General features: G+C 42.2%; 1 protein-coding gene, 2 non-coding genes and 1 pseudogene across 6 annotated transcripts; all 4 read right to left on the bottom strand.

Moving 5' to 3' along the window:
• Positions 1-868: 868 nt before the first annotated feature.
• LOC131696479 (RNA-binding protein 4.1-like) lies at positions 869-7,496 on the bottom strand. Of its 4 annotated transcripts, none has more exons than XM_059012120.1 (4): positions 7,381-7,496; positions 4,682-5,132; positions 2,359-3,288; positions 869-2,023 (listed from the first exon to the last, which is right to left on the bottom strand). In XM_059012120.1, the coding sequence occupies exons 2-3, from the start codon at positions 5,121-5,123 to the stop codon at positions 2,375-2,377; spliced, it is 1,356 nt and encodes a 451-aa protein (XP_058868103.1). In that variant the 5' UTR covers positions 5,124-5,132; positions 7,381-7,496; the 3' UTR covers positions 869-2,023; positions 2,359-2,374. The 4 variants fall into 4 exon arrangements, with proteins under 4 accessions (XP_058868103.1, XP_058868102.1, XP_058868104.1 ...); XM_059012119.1 differs by lacking the exon at positions 7,381-7,496 and adding an exon at positions 7,016-7,370; XM_059012121.1 differs by lacking the exon at positions 7,381-7,496 and adding an exon at positions 6,805-6,968.
• A 2,820-nt stretch (positions 7,497-10,316) lies between these two features.
• Positions 10,317-13,463, bottom strand: LOC117398679 (RNA-binding protein 4.1-like; annotated as a pseudogene).
• A 3,301-nt stretch (positions 13,464-16,764) lies between these two features.
• On the bottom strand, positions 16,765-16,955 carry LOC117967800 (U2 spliceosomal RNA). Its single transcript, XR_004662137.2, has one exon. It is a non-coding gene; the product is annotated as a U2 spliceosomal RNA (small nuclear RNA).
• Positions 16,956-17,971: 1,016 nt separating this feature from the next.
• LOC131709482 (U2 spliceosomal RNA) lies at positions 17,972-18,162 on the bottom strand. The gene has a single exon (XR_009311546.1). It is a non-coding gene; the product is annotated as a U2 spliceosomal RNA (small nuclear RNA).
• Positions 18,163-21,763: the final 3,601 nt, after the last annotated feature.

Below are 21,763 nucleotides of genomic sequence, written 5' to 3'. Positions count from 1 at the left end.
TTGGATTAATGATGGCAATCTTACGGTTGTCATTCAGATGGCGACCCGTAGGCGCATGAGAAACGCAGGTTTGTAAAGCACTTTGTGTGTGTTATTTAATCGTTATCCGTTTTCACTTTATTAATGCTCAATACTACATCTTCAAATACTTTACTTTTTGTTCGTGCGGTAAACATAATGTTACATAAACCGTAATTGCTTTAATGAAATCCTGCCCTTGGTCACTGGGGTAATTTTAGTGCAGTTAACGTTCAAAATGTGTTTAAAAAAACAAACAAAAAACAAAAAAACTACGCTTTGTTGAATTTAACAAAATCCAATTCATTAAAAACCACACCGGGCAGTTTTTGCTTCGTGGAACATATTCATGATAATTTAGTGAAACATTCATTTTTATTTTTTAATGTACAGCCATGCACAGCGAGATTACAGAGAAATTGAAACAGAAAGCTCTTCCTAAGCAAATGTATGGAGCTGTGATGCTGAAAGGCGTACAGTTAATTCCACACTATATCTTGAGGGAAAAAAAAACCCAAGTCTTAATTCAGCAAGCTCCTCTCTAACATATCAGGCACATTAAGCACTCAAAGTTCATGTATTTCAACGATGGTTGGATTGTAGGCTTAATTGGTTTCCGGATCTCTGCAAATTTCTCCATTATATTAGCATATGAAATAGTAAACAGTGGCGTTTATAGAACAGTGGTTTGAATGTCAAAACTAACCTGATCATTGGTGAAATGGATTCACTAAACATTTGTATTGTATGCAAGCTGAAACAAACAAACAAAAACAACAGCCTTCTGTAGTCTGATGTGACTGCAATCCTTAGAACAAGGTAAATCAATTAATACATAAATAAAACACACTTTGTTTTTCCCTCAAATATCTGATTTTATTTATAAAAGATGAATACAAAATAAAAATAACTACATAAAACCAAGGCTCACTGTGTTGGTATTAGTTATTCAATAATTAAAAAAAAACAATTATTTTTAACAAGCAAAATATGAAAAGGAAACTCATTTCAAGGAACATACAGTAACGTGCAAAACGCAGAAGAAATATACTTTGAAACTGTGAACTGGTGTCTTATTTCTCTTTGAAAAGATTGTCAGCCCTGTTACCTTCAAAAAAATAAAATAAAGCTTGCCAATTTGAACTCTGAGCACACAGCGAACGTGAAGCTTGGATTGTGTTTCTCCTCATCGTACATCTCTGAAGCAGATCTCTACAGGACAGGAGAAATCAGTTGGAGGACCCCAATACATTTAAACCCATATTTAGATCAATACATGCTGGCTAGCTCCAGAAAGCCAAACACATGTACAGACGCATGAGTCTTCATAGCAATGAGAACTGTAAGATTTAGAAACGGATAATATTTTAAAAACGCAACCTGCTCTGTAAAAATTATAAAATATGTCATCCCTTCATCACAACACCCATTCTACCACCAGTATCAAAACAAGCCAGTCTCTGCCCCCCCCCCCCGCCCCGCCCCCCCCTCACACACACTAAAAAGAGAACTGCAAATTATTCGTTTAAAACCGAACACACATCACAAAAAAAGCACACAGCACGTGTGAAGTGTTTGTACAGAATTATTTAACCACCCAAATTTTGGAGAAATCACTGCATTCATTTTACATTTTTTTTTTTTTTTTTTTTTTTTTAAATGCAAGATGACAAACTTGTAGCATTTCCTGAAATCTAAGATTCCAAAAAACTTCGAATCCATGTCGTGTGTCCCCCCCCCCCCCCAGCATCAGAAATAATGAGCAACTCGAAACAAAAAAATAATTAAAAAAATAAAATCTGTGGCCTCGGAATAAAGAAAAAAAAAAAAGAAAAAGGAAAGACAAAATTGGTCATAAATTCACAAGGTCAGGTGTCGAAACACATCGAGGCGTCCGCGCAACTGTCCTTCCTGTTCGCGTCGCAGCCGAAAGCAATCTGCGTGAAACAAGAAGGGGGGCGATTTCGCGTCGCGTGGAGCCCCCCCCCCCGCGGTAACTATATACCTGAAAAGAGAGCAAATCACACTGGGATCAGCGGGTTACAGGGCACAGCACGGGGTTAGATGCAGTACAAAGAGACTCACTTTAACCCTAGACTGCGTCCAGCTGCAATCTGCACGCTGTGTGCGGCAGGGCACTGGAGGCAGCACACACACACACACACACACACACACATTAAAAACTTCCCTTTACCTTACATCCCTATTAAAAATCAACCCCAAATTTTTAAATTATTTTGTATGAAAACTCTAAATCTGGACCATATGGCTCAAGATCTGACAAGGTCGCTGATTAACCCCCACCCCCCCGCCTCTCCCCACCTGCTCTGTGGTTCTCACCTGTCGGCACGTGCGATTAAAAAGCATAGCGTGCCCGTTCCGCGTAGGGGTCCCTCGCCCGCGGCGCCTCGTACAGGGAGCTCCTGGAGAGGGAGGAGGAGACCGGAGACAGGCGGGAGCGCTCGTACCCGTACCCCTCTGCCACAGGGGGAGCCCGGCGGACGGGGCTGCGCTCTCGTGCGTAGTAGGAGGAGGAGGAGACGGGAGCTGGCATGGGGCGCCTCTCATAGGGGTTGAGGGCAGAGGCAGACAGGCGGTCTCTCATCATGGAGGAGGGAGGAGGAGGAGGAAGGTGAGGTGGGGCGAGGGAGTGCCTTTCCTCTAGGGGGCGGGATCTGAACTGCTCATAGAAGTCGACGCCACTGTAGCTTTCTCGCTCCCCGTATGGAGAGGGGCGCGTCGCTGGGTATCCCGGGCTCCCGCTGCTGTAATCTGCTTCACCACTGTACGTCTGGACACCCCCGTAGCCTTCAGCCCCGCTGTACCCTGCACCCCTGCCCCTGTGGAGACCTCTCCCAAATCCAGGGCCACCTCTGTACCCGCTGGACTCAGGACCGCCCCCGTAGCCTGCAACCCTGCTAGAGTCAGGAGCAACCCCATAGCCTGGCACCCTAATAGACTCGGGACCACCACCATAACCTGAACCCCTTCCGTATGCAGGACCGGGCCCGAACCCTGCGCCCCTGCCGAACCCTGGCCCCCCAGGGCCACCTCTTCTGAACCCCATGTCACCGCGTCCTCGGAAAACCGGATCGTGAAATCCGTTGCTCCTGGGGAACGCAGGACCATCAGAGTAGGAATTATTTTGCGCCATTCGGCAATCTTGGGCCCAATGGCCCTTTCTCCCGCACACAAAACAGTTCATCCTGTCTCCCATGCCTGGCGTGGTTCTGTGGTTGCTGGTCGAAAGCTTCACGCTGATCAATTTGCCTTGGGGGAGGAGAAGGAGAGAGACGCAGAACAAGGTTTGCTATTTGAACAAGAGAAAAAACCACACACCACTCCTTCACGCATCCCTGTCACAACACAACAACTGCTATTACTGTGCGTCAAAATTTCTATACCCAAGCTCTAAAAATGCTTATGCTCTCCGTGTACCGCAAGCCATGAAAAAAAAATATATATATATCTCTGGTATAAATTGATTTACTTGCCGCAGGTGTAAAAAAAACAAAAATTATTATTTACTTGCAGCCGTTATGAGCATTAAGAGAAACAGGACACAGATACACAAGAATGTGTTGATCAAAAGACAGGGGGACTTGAACACCAGACAAAAGTGCCTTCATCCACAGCCATTCGATCACGAGCAAAAGGCAACCTCGAAACAGACTGCATCTACCGGCACTTAAGAAAGCCATGTTTATAAAAAGTCGACTTACAAATTTTGTACTGCAGTATCACATGAAGCTTTCATATCAAAACGTCTAGAATTGTTTATTTTATTTTTTTGTGTGTGTTCAAGATTGTGTGCACGGTACCTGGCTGTGTGTTTAAGCGTCTAATTTACACCACATGCGTACGATTACAAACTGCACCAGTTCCTGAAGCTTTCTTTCCTAATCGTATGCCTTTTATTTCACCCCACCACGACGGAGCAACTATTAAAACCCGCTGCAAAACAAACTTCTACAACGACGCGAGAGCGCAGCGCGTAGAAACACTAGCGTCTAGCTAAGTGGCTCTGAAGTAAACCGTTTTCTCAATATTATTATTTCATTTAAAGAAACGGGCTTGTAACCAGGAGGTCCCCGGTTCAAATCCCGGCTCAGCCACTGACTCATTGTGTGACCCTGAGCAAGTCACTTCACCTCCTTGTGCTCCGTCTTTCGGGTGAAACGTGATTGTAAGTGACTCTGCAGCTGATGCATAGTTCACACACCCTAGTCTCTGTAAGTCACCTTGGATAAAGGCGTCTGCTAAATAAACAAATAATAATAATAATAATAATAATAATAATAATAGTTCCAGGTTCAATCCCAGCCACCGACTCCCTGTGTGCGTGCGTGCGTGTCTGTGTGTGTGTGTGACCCTGAGCAAGTCACTTCACCTCCTTGTGCTCCGTCCTTCAGATTAGACGGAAAACAAACAAGGTCCTATTGAAAGTGACTCTGCAGCAGCAGCAGCAGCAGTTGTTGATGAAGCAGAGTTCACCCTCTGGTCTCTAAGTCGCTTTGGACAAAAGCGTCTGTTAAATGACAAACTATTGTATTGTATTTATTTTATTTTGGATATTTATTTATTTATTTATTTATTTATTTATTTATAATTATGTGGATTGCTAAAAATGGATCCACCCTCCTCTCCCCTCCTCCTATTTCACCTTGAAATGCGGCGTTGTCTAAACCCTGGATCGCCTCCATGGCGTCCTCCGCCCGCTCCATGTGCACGAACGCGTACTCCTTCACGATGTCGCACTCGGCCACCGGCCCGTACGCCTCGAACTTGGCGCGCAGCTCCTGGCTGGTGCAGGTGCTGCTGATGTTGCCCACGTGCAGCTTGGTGGTGGCCGAGGGGGGCGCCGCGTCCGGGTGCTGCTGCTGCTGCTTCTTGCTGTGGCTGACCTCCACGTTCATGAGCCTCCCGTTCAGCTCGTAGTGGTGCAGGTTGCGGATCGCCTCCTGCGCCGCCTGCTCGTCCATGTGCACGAAGCCGAAGTCCTTGACCACGTCGCTCTCCGTTACCTTCCCGTACTGAGCGAACAGCGTCCGGAGCTGATCGGCCGTCGTGCTCGGGGACAGGTTGCCGATGAAGAGTTTCACCATCGCGGCCGTCTGCGAGAGGGAAGGTAATTGAAAACACTCAGGGCACTCAAATAATAAAAAAAAACGACAGAGGTGAATTTACCTCAAAATAGACCAAAAGGGGGCTTGCTCTACCCGTTGAGTCGGGGGTTTTGATACAAGCTTTAACCCATGAAGGTACATTACAGCAGGGTTTCCCAGTCCTGGTCAGACCCCTGTGTCTGCTGGATTTCATGCCAACCAATTCTCAATTACTTAATCAATCCCTTAATTGAACTAACAATGTGCTTAGACCTTTTTAAATTGTTCTCAACTCTGAAAAAGTTGCCGATTTCAAGTTAGTTATAAAATTAACTTGAAATCTCCAACTGTTTAAAAGCTGAGCACAATTAAAAGTTTTAATTAAGCTCATGAAGAGTTCAATTAAGGGTACAATTAAGTAACTGAGAACTGGGAAACCCTGTGTTACAGCACTGTTAAGCTTTTAATGCACCAATAGGTACATCGAAAATTAAATTGGTTAAACCAAAAAGTATTTTTTTGTTTTTATAAATCCGGCTTATTATTATTATTATTATTATTATTATGTATTTCTTAGCAGACGCCCTTTTCCAGGGCGACTTACAATTGTTACAAGATATCACATTATACAGATATCACATTATTTTTACATACAATTACCCATTTATACAGTTGGGTTTTTACTGGAGCAATCTAGGTAAAGTACCTTGCTCAAGGGTACAGCAGCAGTGTCCCCCCACCTGGGATTGAACCCACGACCCTCCGGTCAAGAGTCCAGAGCCCTGAAGTGCCACTCCCGTGGTTTGAGGACAGGCTACTTTGTAATTTTCGAAGCATTTTTAGTGTCTTCTACCTGTTATCATAAATCTTCTCTTTAACTATATTATGATAACTTAACCGCAATAGTTATGTCTGAATGTAAACGCATCAAATTACATAAAAACAGTTGGTGTCCTATTTTTTATGGTACTTGAGTCGACAGTTTATCAAGTTACTTCTATATAAAAAAAAAAAAAAATTAAAAAGTGTACTCTTTAGGGATTGCCTGTTTTGTGCGTGTAGTTTATAATCAACGGAACCACAAAATCATTAACAAGACACAGAAATGTATCGATTGTTGGAAACACAAACATAAAATTTTGCTCAGTCTAAAAGATAGCAGCGCATGTAAGGAAGTAGGCACGAATTCTGAACCCAACGAAATTTAAAACCACGATTTATAAACCGCCAGTAAATAAAAATACTACCTGTATTACCATATCTTCTCGACACCACAAACGGGATCTGCGACGGCAGAATTACGTTAAGGTTTGTTGCCTTTTGCCGGACCAATGGCTAAAAAGCATGTTTTAGTTCTGAGGGGCGGTTATTTTAAATAAACACGCGGTTCTAACCAAGTTGTGACAGGGACTGTGGGTTCCGGAGCAAGATAAATCAAGGGACGCGAATAATTTACTCGTTTTGGCAGGCGAATATGTAACTGATTAAACTAAAAAGTCAAATTCAACAACTCGAAATGAAAAAAAAAAAGCAGATATCCGTTTTTCTCGAGGCTGTGGGCCTAAACTAGTTGTATTAGTTTTAAAAACACACAGGAAAGTACAACTCCTGACATACGCACTCCCTAAAGCGGAGGGCACACGGAGTTACTTTGTCAGGTACAGAGACTTGAACCTGGTACCGGGAGACTTTGCTGAGGCGACTTCGCTGTGTATCAAACCTCAACGTCTCCCCTGGTGTGCCGTGCAGTGGCCTGAAGCCAAACCAAGTCCCCAAAGACACAAAACGGTTTCGTGTTCCCTCAGCTTTAGATATTTTACTCTTCATGTCAAGTTATTAAACTTAAAGGTGCAACTATAATGAACATAAACACGTCGCTTCGACGTCGTTACCTTGTTTTGCAGCCTCGCTGTATCCGGGGAAACGCTGAATTACGAAATGGCGTCTCTCTAGCTCGCCGGCTGCTAGTGTATTCCAGCACCGCCCACCGGTTAATACCAGCAGCGGATTGGTGGATTCCGCGGCAAAGCGCAACGTAACTGGGCAGTAGCGAAGTCAGTTAAATCCAAATTGTGAAACAAAAAAAAAAAAAACATCAAGGGGCTTTCTCGCGCTCACACTTCCTCGTTTTGATGACGTTGATACTCAGGATCCAGAAGTCGCAGCCATGCCGTCCCAGGAATACTTGCTACGGTTAATTGTCTTTTTTATTTAAAACATTCCTTTCTTGGAAGGGGGGGTCTGTTTGGGGTCTCACCTAAGTAAATTATCTTGGTTTCCCGTTTGCCACACTCCTCCATAGTCTGTGCACGCTATCCTAAAGCACACCTTGTTGGCAGTCCAGTTGGTTTACATTCACCAAGGGTAGTTTACCTGTAGAGATACGAGGCACGATTAAGCAAAAAATTGGCTACATTTTGTTTTCCTTGGCTTTTGATAGTTAACTGTTTCTTATAATGGATGTTTCTGATGTATTTATAAATTGTTCTGGTTTATGTATTGACTTTTTTTTAATGGCTGTTTTTAAATGCTGTTTCTAATGTATCTTTTAATGCAATGTTTTTTTTTATATAATGTAAAGCTATGTGCAGCGCTTTGACAGGTTTTACAGGAAAGGCACTATATAAAAATAGAACTGATTGATTGAATGATAGTTCCTGGTATTATACGCAGCAGTTATGAGTTACATCAGATGCGTTACTGCTCAGGAGGAAAAAAACTAGAAGCGAGGGCAGCCAGACATGGAAAAACCTGAGAACACATTTTACTTCCATGAAACCCTTGCATCCAGTTAAGAGTAGTCCAGTTAACCCTTTCAATGTGCTTGATCAGAAAGCAGGTCATTAAACCAGTTGCTTAACATTATCCAAAAGGAGTTTCAGCAGATGGCAAGCCAAAACAGGGCATGAATGAGTGAAAATGACCCAGAGATGGGGATGGGGAACAAACAGACGAGACAATGGGTGTTAATGGGGGCAGGTGAAAGACTAATTTTTACATATCAATCACCGTAAGGTTTGAGATGCAAAATAATGTAGCGATTATAGGAGCACATAGGGCTTTCAGGATGTTGGGGTTAATATAAGTGGATTTATCAATCACATTTTAATGACTATATTCCACCAACCTTACCTGCGGCTTGTTTTCCTTTTCAGTTTAGCGACTTCAAAGTGAAACTCGCCACAGGATTCAACTTTAATTACAGCTATCCATACAGCAGCTTTTTTTAAAAAAAAACTGTGTGCACAGCCACTTAATGCAAACACTGCATAAAATGCCAAAGACAATCAGTTTTCTTAATTCTCAACTGTTTTGTATTTGGTACTTTTTAAAAGCTGCAACAGTATAACTTCTTTCTTGGGTGTGTGTCATCATTGGTTTTATTGTACTGTTATAGCCACAAAAGGGCCTGTCAAGTTTAGCAATGGAAAGAGCTGCTGGGTAGACTTATTTTTAAAGAGACACCTTTTTATTGGCAAGTTTCATCACAGATCGTTCTCAGGATGTATGTCACAATTTAAGTGTGCCAGGTGTACACACGCCTCTACCACATCTCTAGAGCGTGCGTATGCATCTCCCAGGGACATGGTGCATGTTAAGCCTTCTTTTGGACCTCATAGGTTTTTTTTTTTGGTTTTTTTTTACACTTGCATTATCATCACTGGTCTCCTTTCCTTCTGTTTAAGATCATTTGCTTCTTTATGTTTACTTTCTGCTTCAACTTAGAATATGCTAAAATTTCAAAGACTAAGCTATAAGTGAAATGTTGTTCCTAATCACTGCAATCAGGCTGTGACCTACAGCAAATGTTACCAGGATACAGCAAATTACCTATAGCATTGTATTCTAAGTATTCGCATATCCTTAAGTTACAGGTTTTGTTTTGTTTTTTAAAAAAGGCAAGATGTGCGTATTTAACATATTAGAACATAAAGAACAAAAGAGAGGAGGCCATTCAGCCCATCTTGCTCGTTTGGTTGTTAGTAGCCCATTGATCCCAGAATCTCATCAAGCAGCTTCCCAGGGTGTCATATTCTGGTCTCAGGCTTTACCTACTGCACATCTAGCAGATGAATGCAAATTTCTAGCACAGCTTTTCCCAACTCGGGGCTGCTTCTGCTGTTTGGACCCTCTTGCTGGAATGCCCTTCCCAGAAACATTACTGCTGAACAAACCCTGGCCACTTTCAAGCCGGTTCAGAAACTTGTAAAACCTGGGATGTGTTTTATTGAATTATTTTACTATATACTACACACGTGCTTCCAATGTGTACTAATGTAAAAAAAAAAAAAAAAAAAAAAAACACAACTTGAGTCACATGGTGTTAAACATAAACGCAAGCTTTTAAAAAACAAACGGATAATCAATAAATGGGATTATTATTTTTTCCTTCTGGCAGTCACTCGGCCCCTTGTTACGAGACTGAATTCTTCATTTCACAAACGGTAGCAGGACAACAGAGAGGTCATCAGGAGAATAAATATAAACAATAAACACACAATCGAATCTGTTCAAAAGTTTGGTTTATTGCGCAAAGAAAAGAAAGGAAAATAAAAGGCTCACCAAAACTGAACAGAATTAAAAGAATGATCATCATTGTCTGTTCAAACTTTAAATAAAAACAAAAAAAAAAGATTAAGTCCAGAAAAGGACACTGATAGAAGACCCTTTTCCTCCCTTTGGAATACTACGGCGCTGTATAAATTCGGAATTAACAAATAAAACAAGCAAGTCTATTTTGATTTCAAACTCACAGAATATTTAATTCTCAGTAAGCCCCCCCCCTCCTCCTGAAAAACGCAATGTGCCAATCAACGCAAAAAATAACGTGTTCATTAATATATAACAAGGAAACAAACACAATTTAGTGACTGGAGGTGGCGGCCAGTCTTTGGTTCAATTTAATTGCTACACTCATTTTGAAAAGCCATTACGACACATCAGGCAATTTAAAAAAAGATCGCAAGAGCTCCCTGTAATGCCCCAAACTACCCATAAAATTTTAAACCCAGGTTGAAGCGCTGGGTCACTGTATTCCGAGTGTCTACAGAGAACACAATATTCCAGCAAAAAACACCAGCCGTCTCTGAAGAACCTCAGACTGCAGAGGGATATTCAATAAGGAGGAAAAAACAGAATTGGTCACAGTTTATTTCTCTGCTGAAGAGTACGGTAACGAGACTAAGAAGCGCTTAAAGTACGACGAGACGTCGGCGCTACTGTTCTTCCTGTTAGAGCCGCAGGCGAAGCGCGATCCGCCTCAAACACAAAGGGGTGATATTGCGCCGCATACATCAGGGAACGAGGATCTTGACGCGGTAAATATAAACCTGAAAAGAGAGCAAATCAGACTGAAGTCAGCATGTTACAGGCGGGCTCAGAAGTTTAAAAATATAAAGCGCATTAAATTTTAACCCTTCGGCTTCCAGCCCTCTGAATGCATTTAAAGTCTGAGCGACGTAAACCCTTCGCTGGAAACCATTACCCCGGTCAGAGGTCTACATTGTATTTTTAAAAACAGGCAGGAGGCAAAAGTATGAGAAATCCTGCTTAATTATGGCTACCAATGCAAGGAATCAAGCTGGGCAGAGCCAAAAGGGGTATCTCATTATCAATGTGAACTGGTAAGCGATACGGGTTTGGATGCTGGGCTGGTTTAGAAACAGCTTCACCCCAATATCAGGCTCTAACAGGGTAATTTGAAAATGTAGGCACTGTAAGGGCCCCAAGACTACAAGGTTAAATTTAGGACACAAAACATTAAATCTCAATTTAACAGTGCCGTTCAAATAAAACTTAAAGAAAGCGAAGGGTCTAGAGTTTTAAAATTGCCATTAGACGAGATAAACTGTGTAAATGAACAGATTTGTTTAAAGGCTTCCTCCATTCAGGACGTGTTTTTTTAAATAGGTTATTCAATCGCCATATTTTTACTTAATGGCTAGATACACTATCAAGGCATGGTGTACTTAAAAAAAAACTTTTTTATTACCCCTTGATTTGTATAGCATGCGCTGCGAGGGCATTTCATTTTGAAGTGATTTAAATATTTTACCTGTACTACGCAGTACATATAAAAATTCCCCTCCAACTGGTATTGCAGTTCCCTTTCCTGCTGTGTTAACCTTTCTTTGAAAAGTTATATACCCCGCAACAGCAAGCCTTTAACTGATTTAGGGCACTCCCACAATACTGACTAAACACATTCGACTAAATTAATACCAATGCCTTCCTGCTAACCCTTTCCCAGATTCCAGCATTAGCTTAACTGTGCTGTATATCCAGCATTACCTTAACCCTGCTGTATATCCAGGCTTTCGGGCTCACAGCTTTCCTTCTCTGGCTCTGCTGAAGCAGCTGCAATACCATGACCCTGCTAACACTGCAAAACCGACTGCGGTCTAAAACTGCTACAGCTAGCCTTTCCGTATTAGAGACTATCCTGCTCTAGGACTCCTCTGTGATACTGCAGCTATCCATTCCAGAAGTAAGACTGCCAAATTACACCTGCATTTCCAACAGGCACTGCAGTTTACTAAACTGGCTAAGGACTCGCTTCATTCCAACAGCTGCTTTTTTGTTCTTACCTTTAAATTTTTTTGTGTGTGCGCTTAATAAGCGTAGCGTGGTGGTGGCGGCCGTTCCGTGTAGAGGTCTCTCGCCCGCGGCATGTCGTACAGGGAGCTCCTGGAGACGGAAGACACCGGAGACAGGCGGGAGCGCTCGTACGCGTACCCATTCCCAGCCGACGGTGCTGGGGGGGGAGCCCGGCGGAGGGGGCTGCGGTCTCGTGCGTAGTAAGAGGAGGAGGGGGGGGCTGGCGGGGGAGGCAGGGGGCGTCGCTCGTAGGGGTCGAGGGCCGAGGCAGACAGGCGGTCTCTCATCATGGAGGAGGGGGGCGGGGGGGGGAGGGGGGATAGAGCGCCTCTCCTCGTAAGAGGTGATCCCGTAAGGCCGGGCCCGGTACTTCTCGTAGTAGTCGACCACGTTGTAGCGGTCTCGCTCCTCGAATGAGGGACGCTCCAGGTAGGCGGATGGTCTGGGGCGGGGGGGAGGGGGAGGAGGAGGAGTGGGTAGGTATGGATGGGGGTGAGAGTGGGGATGGTCGAATCTGCCTGGGCCAAAGAAGCCTGGTGGCCCACGGTTGGGTCGCTCACCCAGCCATTTCTGAGGCCTGAAGCCCTCCCGTCCAGGAGGCCCCATGTTGTAATGGCCATTCTCGTCCTCCCCAGATCGCTGGCCGCTGTTTGAGAGCTGCACGTGAATCCGCTGGCCTTGAAAAGAAGCACGACTGTTAGCTCTGGGTACGCCCGACTCTTCCTGCCATCCTCATTCATTTCCCTATCAAAAAAACTGAGTACTAAAAGCTGACTTGTGAAAAATGCCTTTCACAGTTAATTCTGAATTCTTGCTTGCTTTGAAATTCTGATGAATCATTAACCTTTGCTGAACTTAACGAAGTACGGCAGCAGTGTGGAGTAGCAGGGCAGCAGTGTGGAGTAGTGGTTAGGGCTCTGGACTCTTGACCGGAGGCTCGTGGGTTCAATCCCTGGTGGGGGACACTGCTGCTGTACCCTTGAGCAAGGTACTTTACCTAGATTGCTCCAGTAAAAACCCAACTGTAATTGTATGTAAAAAATAATGTGATATCTTGTAACAATTGCAAGTCGCCCTGGATAAGGGCGTCTGCTAAGAAATAAATAATAATAATAATAATAATAATAATAATAATAATAAGGTAAGAGTTCAAACTGCTCAGGGGAACAATAATGCATAAAAGGACCAAGAGATGCTGCAAAACACGAAGGAGAAGAGGACAACTGTGCAGCACCTTCGGATTTTTCAAACTGAAGAAAGCATTAGGAAAAAATGACTGCTTCAGTAACGAAACATCCCCTTGCCCCTCCCTGCTCTCACCTTGGAACTCGCTGTTGTCGAGCCCTTTGATGGCGTCCGCGGCTTCGTCGGAGTTGGCCATGTGCACGAAGGCGAAGTTCTTGACGATGTCGCACTCCGAGACGGTGCCGTACTCCTCGAAGATGGCCCGCAGCTCCGAGCTGGTGCAGGTCTTGCTGATGTTGGACACGTGCAGCTTGGTGGAGGTTTGGTTCTTGGTGCGGCTGGCCTCCACGTTGATGGCGGTGCCGTGCATCTTGTAGAGGTGGAGGCTGCGGATTGCCTCGGTGGCGGCCTTGCGGTCGTTCATGTGGATGAAGCCGTAGTTCCTGATGATGGCGCACTCCGTCACCTCCCCGTACTGGGCAAACAGGGACTGAATCTCGTCCGCGGTTGCCTCGCGAGGGAGGTTCCCAATGAAGATTTTGACCATTGTGGCTGTATCTGCAAGGAAATACAAACGGTGTAAATATATATATATATTATTTTTGGTAAAACGTTACATGTTTGCAGGCAAGAAATATTCACTGATTTCACGTTTATTAAAAATCTGCAAAATATACATGCCGCGAAATTTGCATAATTACTCAATTCAGTGTTGGGCAGCAGTGTGGAGTAGTGGTTAGGGCTCTGGACTCTTGACCGGAGGGTCGTGGGTTCGATCCCAGGTGGGGGGCACTGCTGCTGTACCCTTGAGCAAGGTACTGTACCAAGATTGCTCCAGTAAAAACTCAGCTGTATAAATGGGTAACTGCATGTAAAAATAATGTATAAAAAATAATGTAATTGTATATAAAAATAATGTGATACCTTGTAACAATTGTAAGTCGCCCTGGATAAGGGCGTCTGCTAAGAAATAAATAATAATAATATATACAGTACATGTAGTTTACATGCACAAACGTGTGGTTGTAAATATGTCCACAGCGAAACAACATATTTCCTGTTTTACATTATTTACACAAATCCTGTGTAGCAACATTAGCCTTGTTCCCTATAGTTCTGTCATGCAGGTAATAAAATTCCAGCCCACTATATCACACAAACACCAGCTAGCACGGTTTATTTATCATAACCGATTAATAACACATTAGCCCCCGTGCCGGGCAAAACAGAACTACAGTTAACAAACAAACAAAATATGCGTAGAGAAGGAGGATAAGACAGTAAGTTAGTGGAATACAAGAAAAAAATAATATAAAACGATGTATGTATTCATGAGTACCATTCTTCAGGAAGCAAATTGCTCTTTGGAAAATAAAGTTAAGATGTTGCTAGGTGCAGCTAAATGTTTATTTTAAAATCTGCAAACTTCCGCACCAAACAGAGAAGAGGGGGGGGGATCCCCTGAAATATTAAAATGCTTAATATCGAAAACAACCTCAGATCAGTTCGTTATATTTTTAGTAGATGTGTCCAAATGCATTACCAAATCAATTCAACATAAAGTGAAGTTTTCCAATCGTTTTAAAAAAACGATTAACCTGAGCGCATTTTTTAGCAGCCACGAACAGGCCCGGTGGGTAACAAAGCCTGTTCTTGCGTATCGTTGGGAGGGGAGGGCGAAATACTTTCAGAAACGCGTATAACCCCATCTTTAATGAAGTTACACCAGCATACCACACTAACTGCAAGGTGAACCCGATATCCGATAGCGACGCAGGCGATTTAGTCAGAATTTGGAAACAATGGCGTTGAGTAAGAAATCCAATCCTAGCTCCGGTTCGGGATCACACTTCACATTTAGTTTATTTTAATAAATAAATAAATAAATAAAACTAAAAAAACAAAATGTCACTTTTTATAACTAACACTACACAACCAACATACCACGGAGGGACGACCGTCTTACGAAACTCCTGCCCATCCCGAAAACACGAACCGGTTTGTCGTTAAAGTGACCCCCCTCGCGCAGCTTACCGAAAACGGTTTCGAATTCGAAACGGTAAAACGTCGGCGTATGGTTTTATTTATACATACAAATATCAACACTACGTGCTCGATTTGTGTGAAGTGATGTTTTGTTGTCGAAAACGTATTTATTTACTGCCGTACCTTTTTTTTTTTCTTTTACCTCAGAACGACTCTTCTCCCCTCAGCCGCCGCTCAACAACGAAAAATGGCTTCGCTCATCCACCGTCAGACTTCCACCAAGACTCCGCCCACCGGCCAACCGCCGTCGAACCACACGCCAGCCTCCGATTGGACGCCTTCTCCTTGATAAGAACGCGGGTGACGTTAAAGATCAGATCGGCGGGGGCGGGTAAAAAAAAAAGCAGCGATTTGATTGGTTAACCCCCCGTTCATCATTGGACGAGCTGCGATTTAATTGGATAAAAGTATGGAGTTGGGCAGTATTTCACAAACAATCATGTAATAGTTATAAAATAGCTTACACGAACATAAAGAACATGATACTGTATGCGAGATGATATAGATATATATATGGTGCTTAGGGAAATTTGGTACAGAAACATAAATGGGGTATTTGTCTATAGAGTTGTAGTAATTAACTTTTTAATTCCAAGCCCATCGCTATTCTGGATTTTTGTTGGAACTACAAAAAAAAAAAAAAACTAGTTTTTTTTTTTTTTTTTTTAAAACAGGGAAATGTGTTGTGTTTTTTGTTTGTTTTTTTAATTCCTTAGCAACCTTTAGATGACAGTTTCCCATTGGTTGTTATTTGTTTATTTAGCAGACGCCTCTATCCAAGGCGATATACAGAGACTAGGGTGTGTGAACTATGCATCAGCTGCAGAGTCACTTACAATTACATCTCACCCGAAAGACGGAGCACAAGGAGGTTAAGTGACTTGCTCAGGGTCAATGAGTCAGTGGCTGAGGTGGGATTTGAACCAGGGACCTCCTGGTTACAAGCCCATTTCTTTAACCACTGGACCACACAGCCTTCTGGTTCTGGAGGCTGTGTGGTAGCATGACCCCCCCACCCCCCCCCAACACTGCCTCGTGGTTCAAATTGTCGATTTACTATTAAAATGCATGCGTTTTTAATTAAAGGTTTAACTTTAAATGAAGGATTTTTTTTTTTTTTTTACTCTCCTGCAATTTGTACAGAACTGTGATCAAAATAAATGTGTTCGCTCATGAGTCAGTGTGTGTGTGCGTGCATGCAAGCATGAGTCAGTGTGTGTGTGTACGTGCGTGCGTGCGTGCTTGAGTCAGTGTGTGTGTGTGCGTGCGTGCGTGCATGCATGAGTCAGTGTGTGTGTCCGTGCGTGCGTGCATGAGTCAGTGTGTGTGTGTGCGTGCGTGCATGCATGAGTCAGTGTGTGTGTGTGCGTGCGTGCGTGCATGAGTCAGTGTGTGTGTCCGTGCGTGCGTGCGTGACTGCATGCGTTTCTAGTGGCTGTTCTGGATTCATTCTTTAAGTGTGAAAACACAAGGTGAATCTGGGAGTAAGGCAATGTGGATCTGTGCCCTCTGTTCTATTCACACTGAAATGTAAAAAAAAAAGAAACAAAGGTGAATTTAATCCATTAATACCAAATACATTTCTTTGAGAGGAAGACAAAAATTCATTTGATGCCTTACATTTAGATAACATTTGCCATGACATCATAAACATTAGAAGGATGAAACAAAATACTTGGAATTAACACTGAACCTCAAAATTACATGTTCTATTAGCGCAAGACTACATACAATTCCACAAGTCCGTGAGTCAGTGTGTGTCTCCGGTTATTGTTCAGATCTGTTTTTCACCAGTTTAGTTTCCCCCCCGGGAGGGGAGTGCACCATTCCTGGAGGTACTGCAATACCAGGTCGATGCGTGGAGTGGACGGAGCAAGCCCCTCTTCCATCTCCCAGTTCCAAAAATCAATTTAATATATGGTCCCCAGATAGGGGACATATCAGATATTAAACTGATAAGAACAGATACTACACTTGATCTTAGCCAAAAGGCCGAGAAGCGATGCTGAGCTGCCCTCGAGATGAGGGCCCCCCCTCCGCTCACTCCTTCACCAGTTAAGGTGGGAGGGACGTATGCAAGTATTTCAACACAGGAATGAAGCCACACACAGCAACACATGTTGTATTAACTTGTAAAGCTGAATTGCACTTTACTTAGTTTTTAAACACGACTATTTCAGAGCTAAATCAACCCAGCATTCCAAACGCATAAACACGCCTCCCTATTATTGCATCACAAATACATGAGCTGAGCTGCTTCTGTAGCTGCATGAAGGCAATGTTAACCACTGCACTACAGTGCCACCCGGTGGACACCCTGTGAACTACATAAAGCATTATTTTTTTAACATAAGCTGTATTTATATAACTGTATACATTTAGATAACTTTTGCAGTTAAAATTCGAACACGTTATCATAACATTAATTGAAGAGAAAATGTAAACCGGTAGATGCCAGATGATGCTCTAGAAATTACAAAGCAGCCGGTCCTCAATTACAACACTGGCACTTAATAGGTTATTTTGAAGTAAACTTCATTCTGCAACATCCTTTAAAGATAACAAAAACTCTGGGTCAAATCAACCATAAATCAAATCAGCCACAGATCAGGGGTGTCCAGTACCGGTCCTGGAGGCCATTATTCCACTCCAGGTTTAACAGGCAAAGGAGATAATGAACTACAGGGTCAGGATGGAGGCTTATTTAATTGGTTCAATTAAACAATTTCAGAACAGGGTTGGAACAAAGACCAGGAGTGGAAGGGCCAACTTCAGCCAAGTTCGATCTAGGTGCAAAGTCAGTCAATAATGAAATTATAAAATGAAATTAAAAACACTAAAACAGCTCTCCACAGACAAACTGACATTACATGGCGCCATCTGTTGGGTGTAACAAGATACTGCACCTTAATGCTGACAGTTCCAGGAAGTGTTTAAATCCGGGAAACAACCACACACTATCCTACTGGAATTTCCTAAATACTACATCTATTTTTCACCAGTTTAGTTTCCCCCCGGGAGGGGAGTGCACCGTTCCTGGAGGTACTGCAATACCAGGTCGATGCGTGGAGTGGACGGAGCAAGCCCCTCTTCCATCTCCCAGTTCCAAAAATCAATTTAATATATGGTCCCCAGATAGGGGACGTATCAGATATTAAACTGATAAGAACAGATACTACACTTGATCTTAGCCAAAAGGCCGAGAAGCGATGCCGTTTCGCTCTCGAGACGAGAGCCGCACCTCCACCGAGATATTTCCCCGTCACGGTGACCTCACACTATCCCATCCACAGCTGCATTTTAACACAAACACTGACACATACTCACAAATCACATTCCTGACGGCAGATACAAATTTAGACGTTTTACACTGTTTAGCTGTATAGATGTGTTATTCAAGAACACCCAGCATGCCGTGCGCTCTGTATATTTGAATAACCCCGCCCATTACAATGACGGTCCCCAGGTGTCAGTTTCTTTACTTCTCTCCTTCAAGCATGGGTGTCCGCAAGGGAGGACGGAGTGGGGGGGGGGGGGCACTTGGGCCCCTCCTCCCCCAGAATCTGAATTTACAAAAAAAAGAAAAAAGTTAGATGAATGGTAGCTGTAACCCTACCAGCACCAGACAAGTAAATGACTCTTGAGAAGAATACCAAGTTATCTGAACTCTGTTAGTGGTACGCAGTAGTACAGACGAGTCATCTATTTGCAGAGGGAAACACATCACTGCTTGCTGACAGCTGTCACCCTGTCCCACTCAAACGAGGGTTGCTGTTAAGTCAGTTATACCGGGTGCGGAGAATCTGTGAAGAGGATTTTTAAAGGAATGCCAATGCAATGATACAAAGCTTTCGTGATCGTGGTTATCCTGAAAAAACTGTAAAAATAATAATAATAATAATGTAACTATGTAAAAAATAACGTGTTATCTTGTAACAACTGTAAGTCGCCCTGGATAAGGGTGTCTGCTAAGAAATAAATAATAATAATAATAATAATAATAATAATAATAATAATAAAAAATCAGCTTTACTGAAAAGTTAAAAAAAAATAGAAGACAGAAAGTCTTTTAAAACCAAAAACAAAAAGAGAAAACATTTTACATGTTTTTTTTTTTTTTTAGTCTACTTAGTAATGCTCCAGTTTAGGGAACTTTGGCAGCTTCCTTACGACCGACCCCGACCCCCCCACCCCCTCTTATAGAAGAGGTACAACTTGAGAGACTCTGCTACGAGCAGATGATTTTACTCCTCTGGATCCATTCCCCCCGGCTGGCTTCCATGTCAATGTGCTTCATGCAGCAATATATTGAAAACAACAACATTTGCACATCCAGCTTCTGGTAAAAAAATAAATAAATAAAAAAAAAATCAATTAAAAATCTCATCGCATGGTAATGGCACACGTGTTGCTTCCTTGGTTGGTAAAACATCTCGCTAATTGAAAGTACCATAGGGTTGAGTAGGCACTTTATTATTAAACACGAGTCCATTAACATAAGAACATAAGAAAGTTTTCAAACGAGAGGAAGCTCCATTCGGCCCATCTTGCTGGTTTGGTTGTTAGTAGCTTATTGATCCCAGAATCTCATCAAGCAGCTTCTTGAAGGATCCCAGGGTGTCGGCTTCAACAACAATACTGGGGAGTTGGTTCCAGACCCTCACAAACTGACTGGCACAGCATTTTGCACGGATGGTCTTGTAGGGTAAATGTCTCTTGATGCGGACAAATTTGTTCGTCAGATGTGCAGTTTTTTATTTTATTTATTTATTTATTTATATTTTAAGAGGCCTAGCGCTGAGAAAGTTTGGAGTTTTTAGCCTGACATTTTTAGGGTAGGAAATGGATGACCCAAACATGGTGCTTTTACTGGTAATACAAAAATATTAATATTTGGTGTTTAAAAAAACACTGCGTTTATAGCGAATTTCTGTAAATGTAAAATGGTTTAATGTCAGGCTACTCAGATTTGTATTTGATTATTGTTGAATAGTTCACCGCTTATAGCCTCTGTATGTTGCCTTGGATAAAGGTGTCTGCTAAATAAATATTATTATTATTATTATATACTGCTAATAGTTATTCATTATAAATAACTGTTTAAAATCAGAAAAGTTGTTTTCATGTCTTCTACAATAAAATCCTTTTTATACTTTTTACCCAACTCACTAAGTTATGCTGAAGTTTAAACTTATTTAAATGGCTCGCTGCTGGCCACTGACAAGATTGTAACACTCTAGCTAGGTGTGTCAGTGATCCGCCTCTGGAGCCACACAAACCTATGCATGATGGCTAGGACAGTATCATGCTGTTTAAGTTTGTGTTTGTTTTAAAACAGTTAGGTTGGAGCAGTGTGCTTAACCTGCACTGCGTTACTGCAATGTCAGTGGTTGATTTTGTTTAATAGTTTACCCTTCCTGCTCTACTTGGTTGTGGTTCTCTGCAACATATATTTATAATTGTTTCGAGTATGTTGACAAAGCACACTTTGACTGCTTTTTTCAAACTAATTCCTACACGTTCCTGAGTGGTTAAAATAATTCTACAGATGTGGCGACATCTAAAGCTAAAGTGTATGTTTAAATTCCCCTTACTGTGCAGCACAGCCTGTGCTCATCTGAAATGTGTTTTTGTTTTTTGGATAAGGGCGTCTGCTAAGAAATAAATAATAATGATAGACAAGTTTAAATACAACCTAAAAATGATAAGGATATCTGCCGCCATCCGGACCTATGCCGGCTAAGCGAGTTGTGAATGTAAATGAGGCTTTGAAATTTAATTATGCGATACAAAACCACGACTAAAAAACACCTTGCGCTCCCCACCTCCCTTGAAATTAATTCTGCAGACGCCCCTGCCTTCAAGCGACGCATTTGTTAAAAAAAAGAGTTTTAAATATAAAAAACAAACCCGCCTCCAATAAACTCTGGGGAAACAAACGCCACAAGACAGAGATACAGTTACATTTGGGGTAGTTTACTGCTTAAAAAAACAACCTGGTTTCTATTGATAAGCTGAGCACCAATGATATAGGCCTGCTTCAAAACTAAAAGCCTCACTAATAAACTTAAAATGTTTAAATGCAGTAACCGGTATATGAAATTATGATAATGTCAAAGAAAATACAGCATACCGTTACGTGCTCCATTTTCTAAATACGTACGTTATTTTCAAAATTAAATCTCACCGCTTGCACGTAGTTTATGAATATTGAAATGGTTCAATCTAATTAATTTACTGGAGAAGGCCCACCAAATAACGCATACGTAGCTGAGCCGACGGTAGAGAGCTCCAAAAATGTCACAAAACTTTACCATTTTGTAAATTAACTAAATGTAAAATACCTTCGCACATGTAAAAAAAATATATATATTTAAAGAAAAATATAAATAAAATATATCTAAAATATATGCTGACCTGTCAGGCAAGAAAGGTTTCCAACGTCAACACGACTCCGAATTCAGCCAAGAAATGTAATGTTGGTTTAAAAAAAACGATAAAACGTTTACAAAATACTTTAATAAAGTAAATATACTAATACGTCAATTAAATATAATTTTAAACGCGTTTGAAACCGTCCCTTCGTTTGACGCTCCCGCGCTGTCCTCGAGCAAACCGCGACGTCACAGATGTGTTTTATGATAATTAGCGAATTAAACGATTATTGAGATTCCAAATGGATTTACTCAATTTAGAACCCGCGTGTGGCAATTAATTAAAATCCTGTTCGGCTTATACAATTACAGTTTTACATATATTAGGCGTATTTATTTAAACTTGTATAATCGACCCTTTCTGACTGGACTGTACCA

Source organism: Acipenser ruthenus, chromosome 43, assembly GCF_902713425.1.
Source record: "Acipenser ruthenus chromosome 43, fAciRut3.2 maternal haplotype, whole genome shotgun sequence".
NCBI lineage: Eukaryota > Metazoa > Chordata > Actinopteri > Acipenseriformes > Acipenseridae > Acipenser > Acipenser ruthenus.
The sequence above is the reverse complement of the archived record's forward strand: the minus strand, read 5'-3'. Positions and strand labels throughout refer to the sequence as shown.